Raw genomic sequence first — 21,779 nt, forward strand, 5'->3', positions numbered from 1 at the left:
TTGTGTACATTGTATAGAGAAACACTGACAGGCAGATTTGAAATTTAAAAAAACCACACACACACAGGGCAAGACACAACCAAACTTTGTTCTATTGTTATTCCAAACCACCACTTCAGCACAAATATGTATCTTGTATTCTTTAGCTACATAATCTTCTCCTCTTTGTTGGTGTTGTTCTAACTAGCATCCCCAGATTCAGAGATTTCCTTGAAACATTCTTTCTCTAATTTGGTTGCTGTCAAATTCGTGGAAAGCATGAACACAACTGGTTCATTTCAAACCAAAGATCCCCTGCGTGGGGTCTCTTTCGAAAAGGCCAGAGGAGGGAAAGCTGGATGTTACGTCTCAAAGTCATCTCGCCCTCAGAGAGGGATGGGATGTGGTTAGCTGCACACAGAAGACATGAGAAAGAGGCCCCTCCCTTCACTGTTCCTCAAAGTGTGGCATGGGGACCATCTCATCAAAATCACCGGCGTGTGCAATGAAAATGCAGATTCCTGGGTACGGCCCGGAACTACTGAGTGGCCTCTGGGGGTGAGGAGAACGAATCTGCATTTTACCTGACTTCCTAGCAGTGATTCATATATGAGAGTACAAGGGCTTTAAAATTAGATGGACTTAAACCCCATTTTTCTCCTGTATAGTGGCTATCTGACCTTGACAAATAACCTAAACTCTCTCATTTTCCTCATTTACACCGGGGACTGTGGGGAGGATTAAAAGTCTGAAGTTCCTGACACAAACAGGTCCCAAGAGCATGAATTCCCTTTTCCCAGTTGTTCAGGTAGAGCACTTTGGGTCTGCTATTTTACCTGTGATTGGGGCGGGGGGGTCATTGTTTTCCCCTGGCTAACAATTGCTGTCACTGTATTGCCAGGTTCCAATGGGGCTCTAATGAGACAAAATCATCAAGTCTGAATTCCACTGGATGATTACGGAAGCAGAACCTGTAGTTGTAGAGCTGTGCTGTCCAATCCAATAGCCGATAGCCCATGTGGCCATTGAGCACTTAAGGTGTGACTAGTACAGGGGCGCCTGAGTGACTCAGTCGGTTGAGCGTCCAACTTCGGCTCAGGTCATGATCTAGAGGCTCTTGAGTTTGAGCCCCGCATTGGGCTCTGTGCTGACAGCTCGGAGCCTGGAGCCTGCTTCGGATTCTGTGTCTCCCTCTGTCTCTGCCCCTCCCCCACTCACAGTCTGTCACTCTCTCTCAAAAATGAATAAATACAAAAAAAATGTTTTTAAAAAGGTGTGATTAGTACAGAGACATGTTATAAGTGTAAAATATACATTGGAATCCAAAAACAATACAAAAGGGCATAAAATATCCCATTAATTGATTACATATTGAAATGATAATATTTTAGATATGTCAGATTAAATAGAATAAATTAAAATTAATTTCACTTGTTTATTTTCAGCTTTTTAATGTGACTTTTAGAAAATTTTAAATCACATATGTGGCTATATTGTATTTCTATTGGACACTACTGTTCTGGAGGAACAGTTACCCTCCTCTCCCTCCCTAGCACTGATAATAAAACCCAACCCTGTAATTATGACATACAAAATGGGGTTTCCTGGGCACCTGAGTGGCTCAGTTGGTTAAGCATCCCATTTCGGCTCAGGTCATGATCTCAAGGTTTAGGTGTTTGAGCCCCATGCCGGGCTCTGTGCTGACAGCTCAGAGCCTGGAACCTGCTTCGGATTCTGTGTCTCCCTCTCTCTCTGCCCCTCCCCTGCTCATGCTCTGTCTCCCACTCTCTCTCAAAAATAAATAAACACTTAAAAAATAATAATAAATAAATAAAATTTCTAAGTGGGATTTCCTAACTAGACAGGCAACGATCAGCTAGGAGAGATTTAGGGTGTCTGTTCTCCCACTGCAGGGAAAAGTGGGCTCATGTAGCATTACCCCTCATGTGAGAAAGCAAGCAGCAATGTCAATGAAGGAGGTGGCTGAGTGAGGAGATCAGTCTTTAAGAGCATAGATTTATCAGTTGAAACACCTTGAATTCAAGCCAGCAGTGCTAAGGAGAGGGTATGTGGGGGTCTTACTTGTCTTGTCCCCACCCCCTGGATGCCTTTCGCTCTGTTAGTGCTTACAGTCATTACACCTGACAAGTTTTATTAGTTAAAGAGAGTCCTCCAACACAATTACACAACTTACATTCTTACAAAAGCTGCATCATAACTAAGCAAATATTTTGGTCAACAGGAAGACTGTCTCTTCTGCACAAGTAATTTAGAAATAGTTATAATCTCCTAACATACACAGATATCTACCAAAATGACTAGCCCAAATGGATATTTCCAAAGAGGAAATGTCTGTCTATTATATTATCAGCTAAAGAAATTAGTATTTTTGGAAAACTACTGCCAAAATAGATTGTAATCTGTGTGTTTTATAACAGATTCATAACCTGACACAGTTTCTGGAATAAAAAAACAAATAAAAATCAACTCAATGCATCTGTCTTTGTCCAAAATTTCCAAATTTTCAAAACAATTTTGAAAAAAATGCATCTTAGATACTATTACCAAAATACCCTATACTGTGTGTGGTTTATACTTCCTTTTATACCTAGCCAATTTCTTCACTCAGTGTTCAAAGTAGATAAAGAGTTTAACTGTGTAATGCTTGGAACTTGGTTTCTAATTATTGACCATTTATATATGACTTAAAGATGCTATAACATCATTCCACTAAAGAAATCTAACAGAGCACCTAGGTTGCATTTTTATGACCACACATGACCACCATGATACAGTAAATAATACAGAACATCTTAATTATTCGGGGCCGTGCAGAATAACTTGTTCTTGAGTCACTGACCAGGTTCCTATAAATTATTAGTAGAGATTAGTGACATTTTTGAAAATGTTTTGAAAATAAGAGAATATTAAAGGCCACTTTTGCAGACAGTCTGTTATTTTATTGCACAGATTTCACTTAAAGAACAAAATGCACCATCAATGTTTGGAGAGTTTGGGGTCTCAGATACTGATACACTATCAGTGTTTACACCCGTAAAGCCAAATTCAACAGCACAATTTATGTTAAACAATATCACTCCAAGATGGCTAACAAAATGAAAATAGAGAATGGGGGAAAGCTTTAAAAATGTGTTAATTTGAAGCACATGCAAGTGTAGGATTAAAAACTACACCGTACAAACCTGGAAACCAAAAACGTTTTGTGGAATGTCAGTCACAGTTATATTCACTTGTACTGTTATTTGTCATATAATTAAAGTCTATTCGGTTCATTTCCTTCATACTGATGAATTGAGAATTTCAGGAAAACCATGGTTATAAAAATGATCAATCTTGAAAAAGTATGTACAGATAAATGTAAAATCACAAACTAAAAAATATCCCCGCCCCTTGCCCTCGACTTACAAAAGGGAAAGTTTCCCATAGAGGAAAGTTCCACAGTCCCCTCCCTCCCCACCCCATGTCCCCAGTTCTATTTTTTTCTATCGCTTATAACTAAATGACCTTGGAGCTGAAGAGGAGGGAGCGAACAGAGAGGCATCTTTATGAAGCTCCCATTGTCATCTGTAACGGTTTGAAAAGTGTCTTTTATTTCTCTCCCCACACCCAACTCAGCAATGTTTGCAAGATATTTAAAATTTAAAGAGAGAGAGGAAAATACATATACATATACATATACATATACACATACACATACATATATGTATATATCCTGGTGAACAATAAAGTTAATGCCCAAGAAAAGAGCTAATAATGGGCAAAACCATGAGAAAAGTGTGTGGGCATTTTCTGAGCTAAAGATTTCTTTTAAGGCAATAAATGGGGAGCAGGGTGTTAAGACTAAAAAATGCCAGACAGGATGCTTTTCTGGACCTTTGGCGTTGGAGCCTGGCAGCGGAGTGGGCTTTCCCCGCCTGTGGCAAGCAAACCGAGGGCCGTGGCCCCAGTATCTGCAGCACCTCCGTGGGCAGGCTAGCAGCCCTCTTATACATGGGCACTCTTGGCATGGGTTGGGGAGCTGGAGCCTGAAGAGTAGTAGAAACGGTTTTCACCAAACGCCTGGGCATCTCCAGCGCAGCAGACGATGACACAGCCACCCACGAGGCACAGGACAGCACCGATCCAGCCTGCATACAGGGAGTAGCCAAAGCTCACGATGGTGGTCTCGCGGTGGGCGCACACAGGAAACCAGATGGTGGCAACCATGGCACAGAGAGCTGGGGAGACATGAGAGGGCTATGACTGGGCACACCCATCACACACCCCGAGCAGCAGACAGGCTTCCCTTCACTCCACATGCACACCCCTCTGGCCTCCAACTAACTCCGGAAAGCTTGATACGCACAGCTCTGCTCCCGTGGCAACCTGAACCTACAAGTTTGCATCTATAGAATCAACCGATCGAAAGCTGTGTCAAACTGCTAGATGCTTATTTTTTCAACTGGTGGCAGAGATGAAAGAACTCCAGTGTAAAAGCCCAGAAATAAATCACTGAGGCCGAAAAATAGGTACTTGTATTTACTTATGTATCTTTACTTCGTGTATCTATACTTATGATTCTTTTATTATGCTTACCTAATTGTATTATAATTATCTCTTTACATGTCTATTTCCCATTCCAAGTTCTGGGTTCCTTGACGGCAGTGGCCATGTCCTACTTATGTTTGTAAAGTCAGTATTTAACCCACTATGAGGCCCATAGTATGTGCTCGGTGTCGACTAGCTGAATGACTGCATCGCCTGAGGTATTCCGAAATGAGAAACACAGTGGTGCCCGTTCCATTTATCCACTCTATTTTTTCAATTTGGTCAATTCACATTACAAAGACCCGAAGAAGCCATGTGAATTCTCTTGCTGTGATGAATGTTGTTAGACACCAGTGGAATATCAGCTAAGAGTTTGAGTTTGTGTGATGCTGTTCGCAATCACAAAATCTCAACATACCATAAACAGCACTCAAGGTAAAAGAATTTACCCATCCGAGGATTTTATGGTGTTGGAATTTGTGATGGGTCGCAATGGTAGAATTTTATGGTCTTCCACCAACCAGCCTTTCAGACTTGGTGTAGATTTGAAAGAATAAACTAAGAAATAGCTTCTATATCATTTAGTTCTTCTCTTCCTAAGCAAAGCAGCTAAAAAGGCAGGCAGAAGCCCATAAGAAAGTTAAAAAAATAGATAAATTTAAACCTCTACACCAGCACTGCCAAATACGGCACTCACTAGCTACATGGGCTTTTAAACGTTTTTCATGAGGCCAGTGAGATCAAAAAGCAGAGTTTTGAATTTTAATTAATTAAAAGTTAAATAGTCATATGTGGCTGGTGGCTCATGTGTTGAACAGCACAACTCTAGACAAAGTAACTCCATAATCTCCTTTGGTATCATCTGATTTCTCACAACTACAAGCAGGACAGAAATTTTAGTTGAAGCTTTAAATTGGGAGGATACATTAAAGTCGGCAGATCAAGAAAACAGTAACAGTGAGGTTTCCAATCATAAGCCATAATGTTTTCAATAAATTCAAGGCAGAGCACCGCAATGTTTGCTGCCTGCAGTATCCTTGTTACTTTCAACTCAGCAAGCATTTTTGATTTCTACTCACACTGAGTGACTTTCTGACTTACCTCTAGGCCCAAATAGAAGAAATATAATTTCTCTGTACACGTAAGCACTCAATTCTAACAGCCTCGTACATTAGTTCTAAACTGAACTAAAGATTGAAGCCTTACCCATTTTGAAAGATCTCTTAAACTAGCTCACTGAATTTGTGTAACTTGTAACATAACCTCACTCCCCCAAGCTGGGTATAGATACACATAAATAGATGTGATTCCTATCATAAAAATACATAGATCCCAAGTGGAAGTCAGAAGGAAGAAAGTTAATTTGGGGGCTTTGATTGCTCAAATTGACTTTTTAACAGCCTAAATTCACTCCATTAATTATGTACTATTCACATATTTAAGGAGTTGTTATAGATCATCTAAGAAGCTAAAATCTGTCTATATATTAATGTCTTCATTTTTTTCTTAAAAGAGTAAAATCAATCATGCCAGCTTCTGTAATGTTTGTATGAGACACCATGAGAATATGTATTTTCATTCTGTGAATAAAATGTTCTCAAAATGACCAGTGCTGGGACTCCTGGGTGGCTCAGTTGGTTGAGCATCCAACTCTTGATTTTGGCTCAGGTCATGATCTCACAGCTTGTGAGATGGAGCTTCGCATTGGGCTCTGTGTTGACAGCATTGACCTGCTTGGGATTCTCTGTCTCCCACGCTCTCCTCTCCTCCCCCACTCATGCTCTCTTTCAAAATAAATAGATAAACTTATTAAATTAAATTAAATTAAATTAAATTAAATTAAATTAAATTAAAAAAGAAGAAGACCAGTGTTAATTGTATCTTCCCTTTCCAGCTCAGGACCTCAAACACCTGGTGGGGGTGGGGGTGGGGGAGTCTTTTTCTCTCCTCCTCCAGCCGCACATTCCAAGGGTGGCACTCACGGAGAACAGCTTGGCTACTGTCCTCAGCAAGGCACAGAGAAAGAGAGAAGTCTTCTCTGTCAGGACAAGAAACAGAAACTCTTCTAGAGCATTTCAGCCAGAGAGAACTGCCCTTGGTTCTTCGTGTCAACACATAACCTAGCTACACACCCCTAGACCCCCAAAGGGGGCACTCTCTGCTTGAGCAAAACAGCACCCTAGCAAGTGCTTCCAAACACCCAAGCTTGATTAGAGGGAGAAGGTGGAGAGTGAAAAGATGAATTCCATAGGAAAAAAAATATTTGATTGCCAAACAACTGGTTTGAAAACAGCTTATGGTTCAAATTAGGTATAATATTTTTCAATTACTTCGTATTTATACATACAACACACACACACACACACACACACACACTCACAAGTATTCCCCACATTTCACGTAAACCTAACTCCAATACAGACTTGATGTAGATTTTATAGAATAAGATAAGAAATTGCCTCTAATTTCGTTTAGTTCTTCCCCCTTTCCTAAGCAAAATAATAAGAGTATCTTCACACAGGGAAAGAAATCAGGCTCAATATTCCAAAAACAACCATCAGTCTTGATTTTGATTGCTTTAGGGATTTTATTAGATTTTATTCCAGTGTAATTCACTAGAAAAAGGAAAAATCAGGAACATGTCTAAACATTTAAATAATGAGCCTATCAGGACTGAATGGGTGGGTGAGCGGATGAGAGGTGGTCTCATTTCAAGTCTACTTTCCACTTCAAACACATCAAAACTGACTTCCAAAATCATAAAACCTTAATGTGACTTTAACACACTTAAAGTTACAAACTCATGATTTACCTCATTAAAAATTTCCTCCTTTTATAATCCATGCAAAACAAGGCAGACTAGTGCTAGCGGGGTCTTTATTTCCTAGCAGATAAATGAACTCTGGGTCGGATTCCTGTGGCTCTCAGAGACGAACCACATCAAAACCACTGAAAGATGACAGGCCGCCACACAACACGAAGGGAAATGAGAGGTTCAATACAAACAGTGACCTTCAACTGAACTCAGAATGAAGAATGTTTAGAAACTAAAAAAGGAGAATTTACTCAATTTCAGCATCGTTTGAAGGGAAAGGGGAATGTTTTCAGCAGTAAAGTTAAAATGCAAGTTAAAATGCATTACTTAACCAAAAGATGTAAAATATTAATAAAACTGGCAATAATTTGGGGCTGTCTTAATGACACAGAAGGCCTGCTGGATTTATTTCTGTTTGTGTGCACGTGTGCACACACACACAGACACACACACACACACAGAGTTTATAACGGCTCTCCCAATTATTTGGAGAAAAGAAAATGCTTTTCTAAAAAAGTCACAGTTTCCCATAAGGTAAAGAAAAGTGAAGAAAGATAAAGAGAATTTTCATTGCTTTTCTTTGCATGTCATCAGAATGTATTTTTTAAGTAAGTCTCTAATAGAAGAATTTTAACACTCAGATTTTTCAATCTGTTTCTCCTCTTCTACCTTCAAAAGATGCAATAGTTAACTGTACAAGGGGGGCAGGAATAAGTCATTTGGGAGGGAGCAGAAAGTAAAAATTGAGGACATACTTAGCTAAAATAAAAATTAAAAAAAAAAAAAAAGGAGGAGGAGGGGGAAGTGGAGGAGAAGGAGAGCAGGGGAGAAGAAAGCTTCACTGTGTAGATTATAGATTCATCCAGACTTGGTCCTCTCACCAGTAGAACTCCTGCTCTTTATAGAATAAATTGTTTGCCTCTTTTGGTAAGTTTCAAATAATGTAATACAATGTGTTCTTTAGTTGACAGAATACAGCCTCATTAAAAGTTAACAATGATCTTGATAGAGCCAAACACAGAAAATAGTTGGAAAAGCAATTTTAGAGCAATGAAATGTAAACACAGCTTTTAATTTCTTTAGGGATTAAATGACACACAGTAATATACGGAGTTAAATAAATGTGAAATTAAATAATATTAGTACATGTGTGTTTGACTTTGAAGGTAACAATTTAGAGACAGAGGGAAAGACTGACAAGGGGGCCCAAAAAGGCAGAAGGGCACCAGATTCATTTCTTCCTTCCTCCAATGAACATCTCTGTTTTCAGGCTTTGTCACTTTCAGAACTAAGAACTGATAGTACTTTTAAGAGCATTATTTCTAGCACCAAGCAATATTTCCATTAAAGTCACATAAATTACTCTGAATGATATGAGTAATACTGGAAAAATTCTTCCTTGACATTATATCTGAGATTTGCTTCAAAAAAAAAAAATCTGGAGACTAGAAGAAAAGAAGTACATGGATGAAGCAGATTGGCCGTGACTGAGAATGAGTTTGGGCTCATGGAGGTTCATTATACTATTTTTTCTACTTCTGTGTATGTATGAAATTTTCCACAATAAAAACTATTTCTTAAACTTTCTCCTTTTAAACGTTTTACAATGCAAAGAATGCTGCCTTCTACAATTGATGCTATTATAACATATGATCTAAATAGCAACAAACCTTAGCTTTGTGCCAGTTAACTTAAGGCAACAAGTAATGAGATTTCTAATGAGCTATTGGCTGGAGTCATATTTATTTGTTGTTTCCTTACAATTTGAATCTAGAAAAATTTTACTTTTTATTTTTATCATTTGTCATTCTCTAAATTTTGACATAAGAAAACATAGTTGCCAAAAGACATACTCCTCTCATACTATGGCTTTTATGAAGATTTAATATTTAAAACAAGTCAATGGAATGTTTGACTATATTATTTTTCCTGGCCTGCTTTCAACATTTTTTCCTTTATTTTTCTATTTCACACATCATTATCTTTTTTTTCCCATAACCTTTTTTAAAAGCCAGTCTCATGGTTATTTAATATTTTTTTAATCACAGAATTTAGAGATAGGAGAGACCTCATAAACCAGTTAACTCCTCCAATTTTACCAGTAAGTTCATTTTAAGCCACAACCGTACTAAAGATACCGCAGCCTTCCCACTACCCACATAAAATTTGATTGACATTACGGACTTGTTTGTAGAAAGCTAATGACTTTAGAGGAAGACTTTTTCCATCTATTTGCTTAAGACGCCGGGATTAGAGCATCACTGTTTACTACACACCCAAGGGAGACCTTTCCTAGGACATCTGATTCTGTGTGCCGGACAAACTCAACCTGTCCCACATTTGCACATGCCTTTTATTTTACAGCAGTTCCATTATTAACTTGTAAGTTTCAAGTTAAAACAACTTTTTTTCCAATACAAATAGGATTCTTGGGGCCATATTTTTAAAAAGGAGAGAAGTTGAGAGGGTCCCACTTAGGGAAGAATATACACTTTCTTTCTGTCCATTCCCTACCTCATCTCCCCAAGAAACACTCAAATCAAGGACTTTCTAAGTTACAATGAGGTGAGAATGAGACCAAATCAGAACTAAGCTTGAGCCTTTTCAGTTGGGTAGCTTAACATGGCTTCCTATAATGGAATAAGCAAAAGAACTCCAACTATTTATTGAAACCTACACTCCAGGTTCTACAAAGTAAACAATGGAAATGTTTCCATTAGACCAGGATGCAACCAACCTAGTGTTTCCAGGAACAGCTCACTGTCTCTCTTGACCAGTGCCATGTGTGGAGATTACCCCACAGAAATGAGACATCAACAAAAGAATACCCACTTCCCTCTGGCTTAGGTCTCTATTTCCTCTAACCAACAACAGCAATTATAATAACAACCATTTGTTGAGCACTTATTATGTGCCAGACGCCAGGCTAAATAACTTGCATACCTCCTTTCACTATTCTTACCAATCTCAGATGAAAGCATTATGGTCTCATTTCATAGAAAGGCTCAGAGACATTAAGTAACTGCCCCAGTTCACACAGCTGGAAAGTGGCAGATTGGAGATTCAGTACCATTGGTCTGGCTCCCAGTGATGAGATAAAGCAGCTCAGGGCATAAGCACTTCCTGCCTTGGCAGGGGCTCTTGAAAAGCTGCAGACTAGGGTCGCCTGGGTGGCTCAGTCAGTTAAGCTACCAACTTCGGCTCAGGTCATGATCTCATGGTTCATGAGTTCTAGCCCCACATCGGGCTCTGTGCTGACAGCTCGGAGCCTGGAGCCTGCTTCAGATTCTGTCTCTGTCTCTCTCTGCTCCTTCCCCACTCATGCTCTGTCTCTCTCTCTCTCTCTCTCTCAAAAATAAATAAACATTAAAAAGAAAAAAGAAAAGAAAACTACAGATTATGTTCGCCTGGATCCATCCTAGATCTAAGGAGCCTGCTACATCTGGCTCCCATGCCTTCCCCCAAAGCAGGGCTGAATCCTCACAAACTTAAGACAGTTGAGAAGATAAAGCTATTGTACAACAGACATATAATTTTTTTAAGCTTTTGGAAAAATAAAAATTTTCAGGGTCAGGAAGAACTGATTTTAATTAATAGTCCTTACAGTTTCCATACCAAGATTAGCTTTGGTATTGTTTCCAGTTCCCAGGCCCCAAAACCCCGGTGCTGCCTAGTCCCCTTTGGTCAGTGACCACACCTCAGCGGAAGCACCACTGGTGACCTCTAGGATCCAGCAAGAGCCCAGCACTGGCTTCTCCGGGGAGAGCAGAGCGTCAGAAGCCAATCCAGAGCAACACAAAGGGAGCCTTCACTCACTCTAGCTCCTCCCACCCACTGCCAACAGGGGAACCGAGGCACCGGGCTCCAAAGAAGACCCAGAGGAGACCAGCCGGTGCCACAGCTGAGACAATGAGCATTACATTTCCAGAGCTAGCTTGTTCCTGTCAAAACAACATCCAACCTGAAGGCAAATGGCCACGCACTGAGAAATAAATCCGGCAGGAGCCATGAAAGAGGCGGCAGGTAACACTGGAAATTAAACGCTACAAGAGGGCACAGGGAGGTGTCCTCAGCCCAAACTAATAGCGAGTGGCTGGAAAGGTACAGCCTCTCTGAGAGGGCCAGATCACTCAATGCCCCTCCATCTTTTCACTCAGACAGGAGTCAGGGACTGAGGGACCCACACCACTCCCCACCCCACCTCATGCTCCTCTCTGTGATTCTGTCCCCATACACCAACCAACCCACTTGAAAAACGTAAAGAAAAGCTTTAATTCAGCTAGGAAGTTTCAAACAACTAGTTGCCTTTGGTTTTTTAATAACCCTTGCTATTCAGCTGGACGATTCAGTTGGTTTTAGAGTTTATTTAAATACCAATTTGTCTGTATGTACTTGCTTTTATATCTTTATTTTCCAACAAGGCTGGGTTTTGTTTGTTTGTTTATGTTTGTTTGTTTTCAGTACCTCCTTATTGAAAACTCCACATTCCTGCATTATCTGAAAGCCCTGGGGAATTTCACAGCCAAAAATATCTTAGTGGATATTCGGTGACTCTCAGATGGAAGGCCAGAATTTCTAAAAATGAACACCTAATACAACAGGCCCACCTTTTGGCTCTGGCACCCTCAGAGATAGAGAGAGCCCTGTGGGACTTCTGTAAGAATATGCAGAAAGCAACCATGGTGCCTGCCAAAGATGACAAGAGTTTCCACCTGGATTCCGCAAACCAATTTACCTGTAGAGCTTTGGTCTAACTGTTGGAAAGAGAATTCGAATGTAAAGATCTGACTTCCAAAAAGCACTGTAAAGAGGACCTTGTGAGTTAGATGAGTCACATGATACTGATTGTGTGTTCCATGGGGCACTCCATCACAAATTCTTTGTGGCTGGACCCAAAGTGTCCATGCCCAGATTCTTCTCTGGAAATGACAGTGGCCCTCTGGCCTTTTTGCTCCTGTTACCCACCCCTCCCCGCATAGAACCCTGACCCTTACCTTTAAGCACATGGTCTGATACCAGTTTGGGGATGGGAATTCCTTGTCTCAGGAATACCTGACTTCGTGTATAACCCATATGCAGAGCAGTTGCTGCTCACCGATGTATCAGTGCACTCTGCAACAAGAGCTGCTGTTCTTAAAATTCATGTCTTCTATTAGGATTTAGAATGTGCTGATGGAATTAGCACTCAAGAAAAAAGTAGAGAGAAATGAAGTCACTCAAGAGAGCAGAGCTAGAAGGACCCTCCCTAGGTTGTTAAATCAAGCCCTCTGTGGGCAAGCACAACAAGGAAAACTGAATGGGCACGTGCCATTTCCTAGGCCTGGGCTGTGCCCCCTCCCCACCCTCCACCCCCCGCAATCTAAGATCTCACCACCTTCTCTTCAACTCTCATCACTGGGATCCTCTGCTCTGGGAAACTCCTCCAGTCTTGCTTAGGTTCCTTCCTATGTGTGTGCACAATCTGTGTACCTTCTTTAGATGAGCACATGCCACACTCCATGAAAATATCCAAGTGCACTCCAAGCAGAGACTACCTTCTTCCCCAGGGTCCCCAATGCCAACCGTCATGCCTGGCACTCCGTAGATGCCCAGTGAATCTTTACTGTATAAAAGACTGAATCATCACTAGTGATCTACCACCCTCAACATCTTGCTTTTCCCTTGCCCTCCTTTCTCTACTCTTTCCTTATAGGTTAACTGAAGTTTTCGATCGTGGCTACAAGTAAGAATCTCCTGGAAGCTTTCCAAAAATATCTTTGCTTGGTCTGATGCCAAGTAATTCTGACTCAGTTGACCTGCTATGGGATCCGGGCAAAGGTATTCCCAAAGAAAAGATTCCACTGTGTTACTCTTCTGTCGCTTGGTCTCTCTCTTAAGTATACCCTCAAAATCCTTTTTACCTTTTGGTTTTAAATTTATTTTCATGCCTAGTGACCCCCACAGACATTACACATCCGTCTGCATAAACGACGCAGGAAACATAAAGGGATACACATTGTGGGGATCTTTTCCTGGGTGGATTCACTTGGCTTCCTTTTACATGCTCTTGAACTCAATGAAGCAGCAGCAAGATCTGAGATTCATCAGACTCACTTGGAGTTGGGGTGCTATATAGAAAGCTGTCTTGGGGCGCCTGGGTGGCGCAGTCGGTTAAGCGTCCGACTTCAGCCAGGTCACGATCTCACGGTCCGTGAGTTCGAGCCCCGCGTCAGGCTCTGGGCTGATGGCTCAGAGCCTGGAGCCTGTTTCCGATTCTGTGTCTCCCTCTCTCTCTGCCCCTCCCCCGTTCATGCTCTGTCTCTCTCTGTCCCAAAAATAAATAAATGTTGAAAAAAAAAAAAAAAAAAAGAAAGCTGTCTTACCTAGCAGAATGAGCATAACGCCAGCCAGCTGGGCTCGCCTGTACTTGGCTACACCAGGCTCATGGCCCATTCGGATGCAGGGGAGAACCGTCAGCAGCAGGAGAATGGCCGGCAGACCCAGGACTGAAGCTGCGATCATCAGGGCTCGGCAAGCCTGCACATAGCCTGGACACAAGAGAGCACACAGAGGGGTTAGACCGTGGGTCTCCCTGACCCCTGAACCCTGGCTCAAGGGAATTCAGCACCATCTGCCTTCCTCTCGTCCCATTCCAGGACTTAGAATGTGGTAAATGTTATCTAAGATCACTTCACATGTTCAGTTTTTAAAGTGACTCCATGACACGAAAGGGAGGTTGGAGGCTGGAGATACTGGATGGAGAGCTCTAGGCTAGACCACTGGTCTAAGCCTTCAGGATGAAGAGGCCAAGAGTCCAACTACACTGTTGCATCGCCTTATGAAAAATTCAGATTAAAACTCAAATCTTCCAAGATGCCTTCTGTGAGGGTCTATGTTGACTCCAGCCTGCTGCTGATACACTCTACCTGTGTGACCTTGGGCAAGTTACTGAACTGTTATGTCTTGACACTCTCCGCATCTATAAAGTAAAAATATAATAGTACCTATATCTCTCTAAAAGAATTCAACCAAGATTAAATTAGTTAATTCATACAGTGCTTACAACAGTGCCTAGCGCATACTAAGTATTCCAAAAAGATTAGCTATTATTACCAGTGTTATTACTCTGTGTCAGTGCAATCATTTTATACTAGGTATATTCGGCGATTTTGTCCTAACCATGTGCTTTTAATTCAAGTTGTACATAGCGTGTGGCCCTAACTAAACTAAGACTCAGGCTTCCTCTCTTGACATCTCCCCAGAGACTGCTGTGCTCACGAATCCTGACCCCTATTGACTGATGGTCAGACTCCATCTCCTGCCTCACCCACAGTCTCCTGGGCATGCTTCCACAACGGTCTGGTATCCGCTCTAAAGGCATCTCTCTGGCCCCAAAGATTCCTAGAGGGCAGACTCCTGCTTTGGTCTTCATGGAGTTAACACAGTGCCCCCAGCAGATGACGTAAACATACAATTATGAATTAAGGAATAAGAAGCTGAATGATAGGGGAGCCTGGATAGCTCAGTCGGTTAAGCGTCCGACTTCAGCTCAGGTCATGATCTTGCAGTTCAAGAGTTCGAGCCCCCCATCGGGCTCTATGCTGACAGCTCAGTGCCTGGAGCCTGCTTTGGATTCCCTCTCTCCCTCTCTCTCTACCCCTCCCCCACTCATGTTCTCTCTCTCCCTCCCTCTCTCTCTCTCTCTCCAAATAAAAATAAACATTAAAAATTAAAAAAAAAAGTTGAATAAGAGTGGAGCAAACCCAATTGAACGTTATGCTGTCAAATAAAATGCCAGGTAACAATTTCATTAAGAAACAGATTACAATATGTGCAAATTTATGTAAAATAAATCTGACAAGATACTAGCAGAATATGGCAGACTTCAATGTATTGTTTCTCATTAAAACACTCTCCCTTCTCCAAAAATAAAGGAGGGGGTTGTACTTATTACTCTTCCTTTTTCACTCAGAGGAAATTAAGCTAGTGGCTGCGGGTGGGAGGGTGGGTAGAGTTAAAGGCAAAGCCAAAAATGAGCCCTGATTTCTGCCTCCACACACTCCACACGACTCTCATACCAAGACGCAACTGCAACACTGTCTCTTAGCAAGACCTAGCTATTTTACCAGAATTCAGACTCCACAAGGGTACTCTTCCAGTCATTACCCACCTCAGCTTCTTCAAAATTAAGGGTAACTCAACTATTGACTTTATTGACTTGAAGACCCCCCCAAAGAGGAGCCACAGGATTCTGAAACAGGATCTCTGACGGAAGTCCTACGCCCCTGCAGCTTATAGGAGAGCAGGGTGAACACAACGGAGACGGTCAACTAGCAACTGAGGTTCTGAAATTCATAGTGCAGGCTATCCATGTGCTAGATGCCAAGGCCATGTCTAAAAAAACAAAAGATGGACACTGAGATCTGTTCCTGTCCCCACCCAGGTGTGAGGGAGGGGGACAGCAGGAAGGATTAGACCCTCCCTAAAATGTACTCCATCTGTAGGATGGAACATGGTCTGTTCTCCGAAAATAAACCACTTGGCTCTGAATGCTCAGTAAACTTAATTTCAGGGGAAGGAAGGAAAGAGTGATTTTATGCTTCAATCAGATTCCTACAAATACCATGCCCAGCTTTTTGAAAAAAAATTATAGCTACAATTTGTGAAACCTACACTACATCAAAGGAGGTTTACATTTCTCATATCTAATCCCCAAAACAACTCTGTAAGATAGGTGGTTGGTTTGATTTTACTTTTTAAAGGAAGACATTTGGGATTCACAGACATTAGTGAATTGTCCTAAATTACCCAGGTTATGAGCACTGGATCCCGGAGTCTGACCCAGGTCTACCAAGGCCACCATTAAGTGAAGGTAAGTGAAGATCTGGGTTCCCCCCATCTCTGTCATTCTGAAAGTTCAAAACGGAAAAGAAGAAAGTACATTGTGTGCACCAGCCCTGTTCCCCGGATTTCCTGATGCAGGAGAGGATGGAAAGAGAGTAGGACGCCATCTTTATCTTTGAGGAATTTAAAATGTGTAGGGAAACTTGATTCACAATGAACAAAAATGTCAAAATGTGCCCTGATGGAAACAAGAGTCAAATACCAGGGCAGCAAGGAGGAAGGGGGGATTGATTCCAACCACAAGGACTGGGAAATAGGAGGCACTTTGGGGTAGGTTTAAAGGGGGAGCAGAGTCTCTAGGGAGCTAAAGGCTCACCCAGGAGATGGCACAAAGCCAAAGGCTCCCAAACTGGTCTTGAGACCAAGTTGCCCCGCTGGTTAAGGATAGGCCTTTAAATGGGCACCATCCTCAAAGACTAGCGGGGACAGAAGGCAATCCTTAAGGGGAGCCCACGACCTCGCCAATCACCCAACCACCCACTGGCTCGAGGTTTACATCTGAATTGAAACTGTTGCCCAGAATTTTTCAGTGCCCACCACCCCCTCCGAACCCGACCCCTGCTGGCATCGAAGGAGTTGGGAGGCTAGATAATTCTTCCCTTGTCTCCCGCAGCTGGAGGGGAGCGAGCGACCGATGGTGGCGCGCCTTCTCGCCAGGTCCAGGTGAGCGGGGCCCCCCTGGGGACGACAGCTCTTCCCTAGTGGACATGAGAGGTGCAGAGGCAGGGAGGGGAATCCCCGCAGGCCCGCGGACCGACGCCCCCACTGCGGGGGCAAGGCGTGGGGGGAGTAACACAGGCCCCCCGGACCTACGGGAACCGACCTGGCAGAGCTAGGAGGTCCGGGACTTGTGGCCAGTCTCACAAAGACGAAAGACCGGGTAACTCGGCCTACTCCTGTTGGGATCGCTGGAATGCTAGGGTTTCTCTCCTCCTCGCCTCTGCGGGTGGAGTCTAACGCCCGAGGGAAGAGGCCCCGGGGGGGGCGGGGGGGGGGCGGGTGGAGGGAAGTACAGTACTTCTGAACCACTGACGGTGGGAGCCTGAGGCAGGTGGGTGACCGTCAGTCGTTAACATGGACAGAGTTCCAACTAGGTGTCTGCGTCTCAGTTTATTAACTTCTCAGGGTGACTCGGCCAGTGGCTACCACTATCATCCCAAATTCCGGATAAGAAAACTGAGGCTGAGAGAGGCTAAATTCAGGACTGCCTAATCTCTCTACAAGGTGGGACTGGAAGTATCAAAATGTGCGCTAAGGTCTTCAAGGCCTTGAAACGTTTCTGTGAACGCCATCTAATGCGCCCATCCCGGGTCTGCCCCGACGATAAGGGCTAGGAGCAGCCGCTCGAGAGGTGGGGTCCTTACCCGGCAGGATGAGGATGTCCACCAGGGGCTTGCAGTGGTACAGCCCCGTGGCCATGACGCAGTCTGCCCACAACCCCTTGGAGCCCAGTTCGTCCAGCTTGCGGCAGGTGGGGATGGTGTAGCCGCAGGTCACCACCCAGTCGTTGGTGGACGTGGTGACGATGATGCCGATCCAACCCACGAAGCTCGTGACGAAGCCCACTACCTGCAGGCACGTGGCCACCATGGTGGCCACCTTGGCGTCTGCGGGCCTCGCCCCTCACCAGCTGTGCCTGCGCCTGGGACTGGACCGCACCTGCCGCGGTCCTCTCGCGTGCGCCCTCGAGAGCCGCTGACCGGCGACGGGCGGACGTGCGACGCTGGAAGCGGCGGCAGGCAAAGAGAGGCCGGAGCCCAGCTCCGACGGCGCGACGGGCGCACGGCGGCGGGGACAGCGGCGCGGCTGGGCAGTGCGCCCCCGCCCCCCTCTTTAAACCCCGTAGACCCGGCTGGCGAGCGCCAATCGGCGACGGCCCGGGTGGAGCCAGCCAATCGCGGGGCGGGGCCCGGAGTTGGGGGGTGGGGAGGGGGAGCAGGGTCAGAGAGGGGGCGATGTGGCCTCTGCACCCAGCCCGGCGTCGCGGGTCCAGGTTAGAAAGTAAAATAATCCGTTCCAGGTCCAAGAAGTGGAGAGCGATGAGAGGGCCCGCGTCAGGCTCCAGTTCTGTTTCGCTGCAAATTATTTCTCTTCTTGCTGCCCCTCTGTCACCTCTGTCTCTGGGTCTCCGCTTCGCTCCCTCCCTCCTCATTCTCCCCACCCGCTCTTTCTTCCCAGCTGAGAGCTGGGACAGTTCCTCCACCGCCCATGAGGGTAACAACGGAGGAGCTGAGAATTGCCCTGAGGAACAGAGGAGAAACATCCGGCATACCACAGTTACTAGTGGAAAGAAAATGATCCTTTCTTGTGCTTGAAAATCATCAGAGGTGGACATGGCCATATTAATGGTGACAACAGCAATAGCAACTCAGATTTATCCAACTGTACTGTCATGTACTATATGCACGTGTTTATATTTATGTATTATTTAATTCTCATAACAACCCTCTGTGATAGGAACCATTGTTTACGCATAATACGTATGAAGAAATAGCACAAGAGGTTCAATTGCCCAATGTCACACAGCCAGGTGGGAAGAGAGTCCGTGGGCCCCTTAACCCTTCCTGGGAACCTCTCCTGATAATCACTTTCTGAAAATTCTTGAAGGGCTCAAACTCCGTGTTTTGACACATTGAAAGCTAGGCTGACTGCTCTGGCTGAGGCTAAGTTAGTATCTGTACTCCAGTGAGAACTCTGGGTAGCCTGAAGTGAGTGCTCTACAAGTGCTTACTACCATCATCATTATTAAGCCTTCTTCTCTCTTTGCATTCAAATGAGACCCATTATATGCACTTTTTTATCAAGTAGAGAAGTCCTCCTTGGACTATATTTACATTAAACAATTTCGATTCCCTTTGATACCTTTGGCTTATCTTATTATATCCCTCTATCAACAACCATGAGATTTAAAGATGAGGAGGATTTCAGCAAACACAAAACTTCCCACTCAATCTAAGATATGGATCATGAATCACAGCTACTAAGCCTTCCCATATCTATTCTGGGTGTCAGGGCAAATCACCAGATCTCCTAGGGAAGACTAGGCTTGAGGAAACCCCAAAGAATCCAAGCGCACAAACAGAAAAGGCTCCACAAATAGATGACAGAGTGTCAAGGACAAGAGCCCACAACAATCACTGGGGAGAGCTCGGTGGTGGTGAACAACGCATCCCAGGCTGCCTGACTTCAAATCCTGGCTCCACCAATAACTAGCTTGGGACCAAGTTGCTTCATCTCTCTGGGCCTCAGTTTTCTTACCTGTAAGATGGGGATGAAAATAGTGCCTACTTCGTAGGTTTCTTGATTGTTATATGAGTTAATATACATATAGAGCTTAAAACAGTATCTGGTACAAAGTGCTCAGTAAACCTGAATAACGATTCAGAACTCTTGCTTTTCACTCTTACGTTCTCTCTGCATTCATACAGGTTTGGTTTGTAGAAACTGCTGTAGGAATATGTCCCTTTTTTGAAGGAGCCATGTGTTTGGGGGCATTTCTTCACCAGGATCTATTGACCTGGATGTTTTCAGATGTTTCCTTCATGACCTTTTTTTTTTTTTTTTTTTTTTTTTTACAAAAGAGCTTTTGTTTTAAGTACAGTATAGACTATAAAATCCGGGTTGCCTGGCTGGCTCAGTCAGTACAGCATGTGACCCTTGATCTTAGGATTGTAAGTTCAAGACCCACATTGGGTATGGAGCCTACTTAAACTAAAACTTAAAACATAGATAGATAGATAGATAGATAGATAGATAGATAGATAGATATAGATAGATACACATATGTATATATTAAAAACTATAAAACCCAACATCAATTCATTGAAAAAGCAATTATGAAATCTGCATTCTTATGACTCCATTAGCATTTGACATTCCAACAATAAAAATTCAACCAATCAGAACTCAACAATGCTCAGGTCACCCACAGGTGACACACACAGAGGTATTTGTAAAGCCAGATTTTAGAACTCAGACACTAAATGGTAAAAGGTTGTCAGGTTGTTAAGTTCTTGGAATGGAACCTCCTGAGGTTATATTCCAACTTTATCACTTGGGCTGTCCCTTAACCTATGTAACTCTCAGGTTCTCGATCTATAAAGTGAGAATTGTCGATGCCCCATAGGGTTATTGTTCGGGTTAAGTGAGATAACGTATGCAAAGTTGAATATTTATATAAATGCTTTATTTACATATACATACACACATATATATTACAAATGGGCGCTCATAATGTTAGCTACTGTTAGCATTATCCATAGGCAAAATGGATTAATTGAAAATATGAGCTGCTTTTGATAGAAACTAAAGATAAAATAATTAGGTTACACAGAGAAATCCTAAGATGAATATTGAAACAATCACAACACAGGTGTACGCAAGGCCACTGGAGGAAGAGCTGCAAACTGTAACCTGCTTGAATTAATTAGCCATAACAGAGCATGTCCCTCGGAAAGGAAGTTGGGCAGCCATGGAAGCACAAGGAACTGGAAGCCAAGAGGCCATGAGAATCCTCTACTATCCACGGGAGATGGTATAGTGACCCACCAACACCAAGAACACTGTCCCTTTGGTAAGGTTCCCTGTATACTGGGGAAGTCCCGGAAGCTATTTTAGCTGAGGGACCTACCCTAAAATCATCCACATTCCTGTGGTGACTCTACTCCCCAAGGCTTCCTTGTGATTAGAAAATGACTTCCCACATGGCATGACTTAATAAACTGACGTTCCAGGTCTACCACAGTCCCGGGTACCGTTTCAGCAGTGAAAGTCAGTTTCTCAGGGTCCGGTCACCCCAGTCAATGATGGGCTCCCAGTCCTCCCAGACAAGGTCTTTCCAGTTAATTTTCTCTCAGAAAACTGTGCCTTGCCATCTCTTCACATTTCTGTGTAACAGAACTAGTAAGGTAAAGCTGAAATCTGATCCCAGCTCTTCCAACCCTAAGTCCAATATCCTTTCCATTACAAAAAATGTAAGAAGGTCTTTCCTTCCTTAATCTTGTTCAAAAATGTATAATGGAGAGCATTAGAAAGGCAGTTGATGACCTTAACCCCAGATATGTACTGAACAAAGGAGTCAGCATGGTTAACTGTTCTACTATTCACACTGAAACATAGTCACATAGCCTGTGATTCAGTTAGAGCACTAATGCACTAGGCACTGACAAGTGTGTTTGCTTACACGCAGCAAAAGCCCACACAGAAAGCAAAACTTGGGCCAAAGGAGTGGGCTTACAGCGACTACTAATGGTTGTCTTTTATCATTGCATAGCTGGTGAAAACATTTTCTGTGTCAAGGGGCCTATGATTTGCAGAGAAACATGATTAACAGCAACTTCCCACATTCTACATGTGTGATCATTAGCCCCAAATGGAATGTACACTTCTCTGTAGAAAGCTTTCCTCCCAGGGGCGCCTGACTGGCTCAGTCAGTAGAGCACGCGACTCTCGATCTCAGGGTTGTAAGCTTAAGCCCCACGCTGGATGTAGAGATTACTTAAAAACAAAATCTTAAAAAAAAAAAAAAAAAAAAAAGGCTTTCCTCACATATTAA

The 21,779-nt window shown here is 43.2% G+C and overlaps 1 protein-coding gene across 1 annotated transcript; it reads right to left on the reverse strand.

Annotated features, from left to right (window-relative positions):
- Positions 1-2,917: 2,917 nt before the first annotated feature.
- CLDN11 (claudin 11) lies at positions 2,918-18,052 on the reverse strand. Its single transcript, XM_078432164.2, has 3 exons — positions 17,590-18,052; positions 13,705-13,869; positions 2,918-4,217 (listed from the first exon to the last, which is right to left on the reverse strand). The coding sequence occupies exons 1-3, from the start codon at positions 17,813-17,815 to the stop codon at positions 3,985-3,987; spliced, it is 624 nt and encodes a 207-aa protein (XP_078288290.1). The 5' UTR covers positions 17,816-18,052; the 3' UTR covers positions 2,918-3,984.
- Positions 18,053-21,779: the final 3,727 nt, after the last annotated feature.

Source organism: Panthera onca, chromosome C2 (genome assembly GCF_046562875.1).
Source record: "Panthera onca isolate mPanOnc1 chromosome C2, mPanOnc1 haplotype 2, whole genome shotgun sequence".
Taxonomy (NCBI): domain Eukaryota; kingdom Metazoa; phylum Chordata; class Mammalia; order Carnivora; family Felidae; genus Panthera; species Panthera onca.

What these genes read in the sequence shown, in the direction of transcription:
- CLDN11 (XM_078432164.2), bottom strand. Translation starts at nt 17,815, where the DNA reads ATGGTGGCCACGTGCCTGCAGGTAGTGGGCTTCGTCACGAGCTTCGTG. An exon ending in GGACATCCTCATCCTGCCGG is followed by an intron (nt 13,870 to 17,589) that starts GTAAGGACCCCA and finishes TCTTGTGTCCAG; the next exon opens with GCTATGTGCAGGCTTGCCGA. An exon ending in CGTTATGCTCATTCTGCTAG is followed by an intron (nt 4,218 to 13,704) that starts GTAAGACAGCTT and finishes ATGTCTCCCCAG; the next exon opens with CTCTCTGTGCCATGGTTGCC.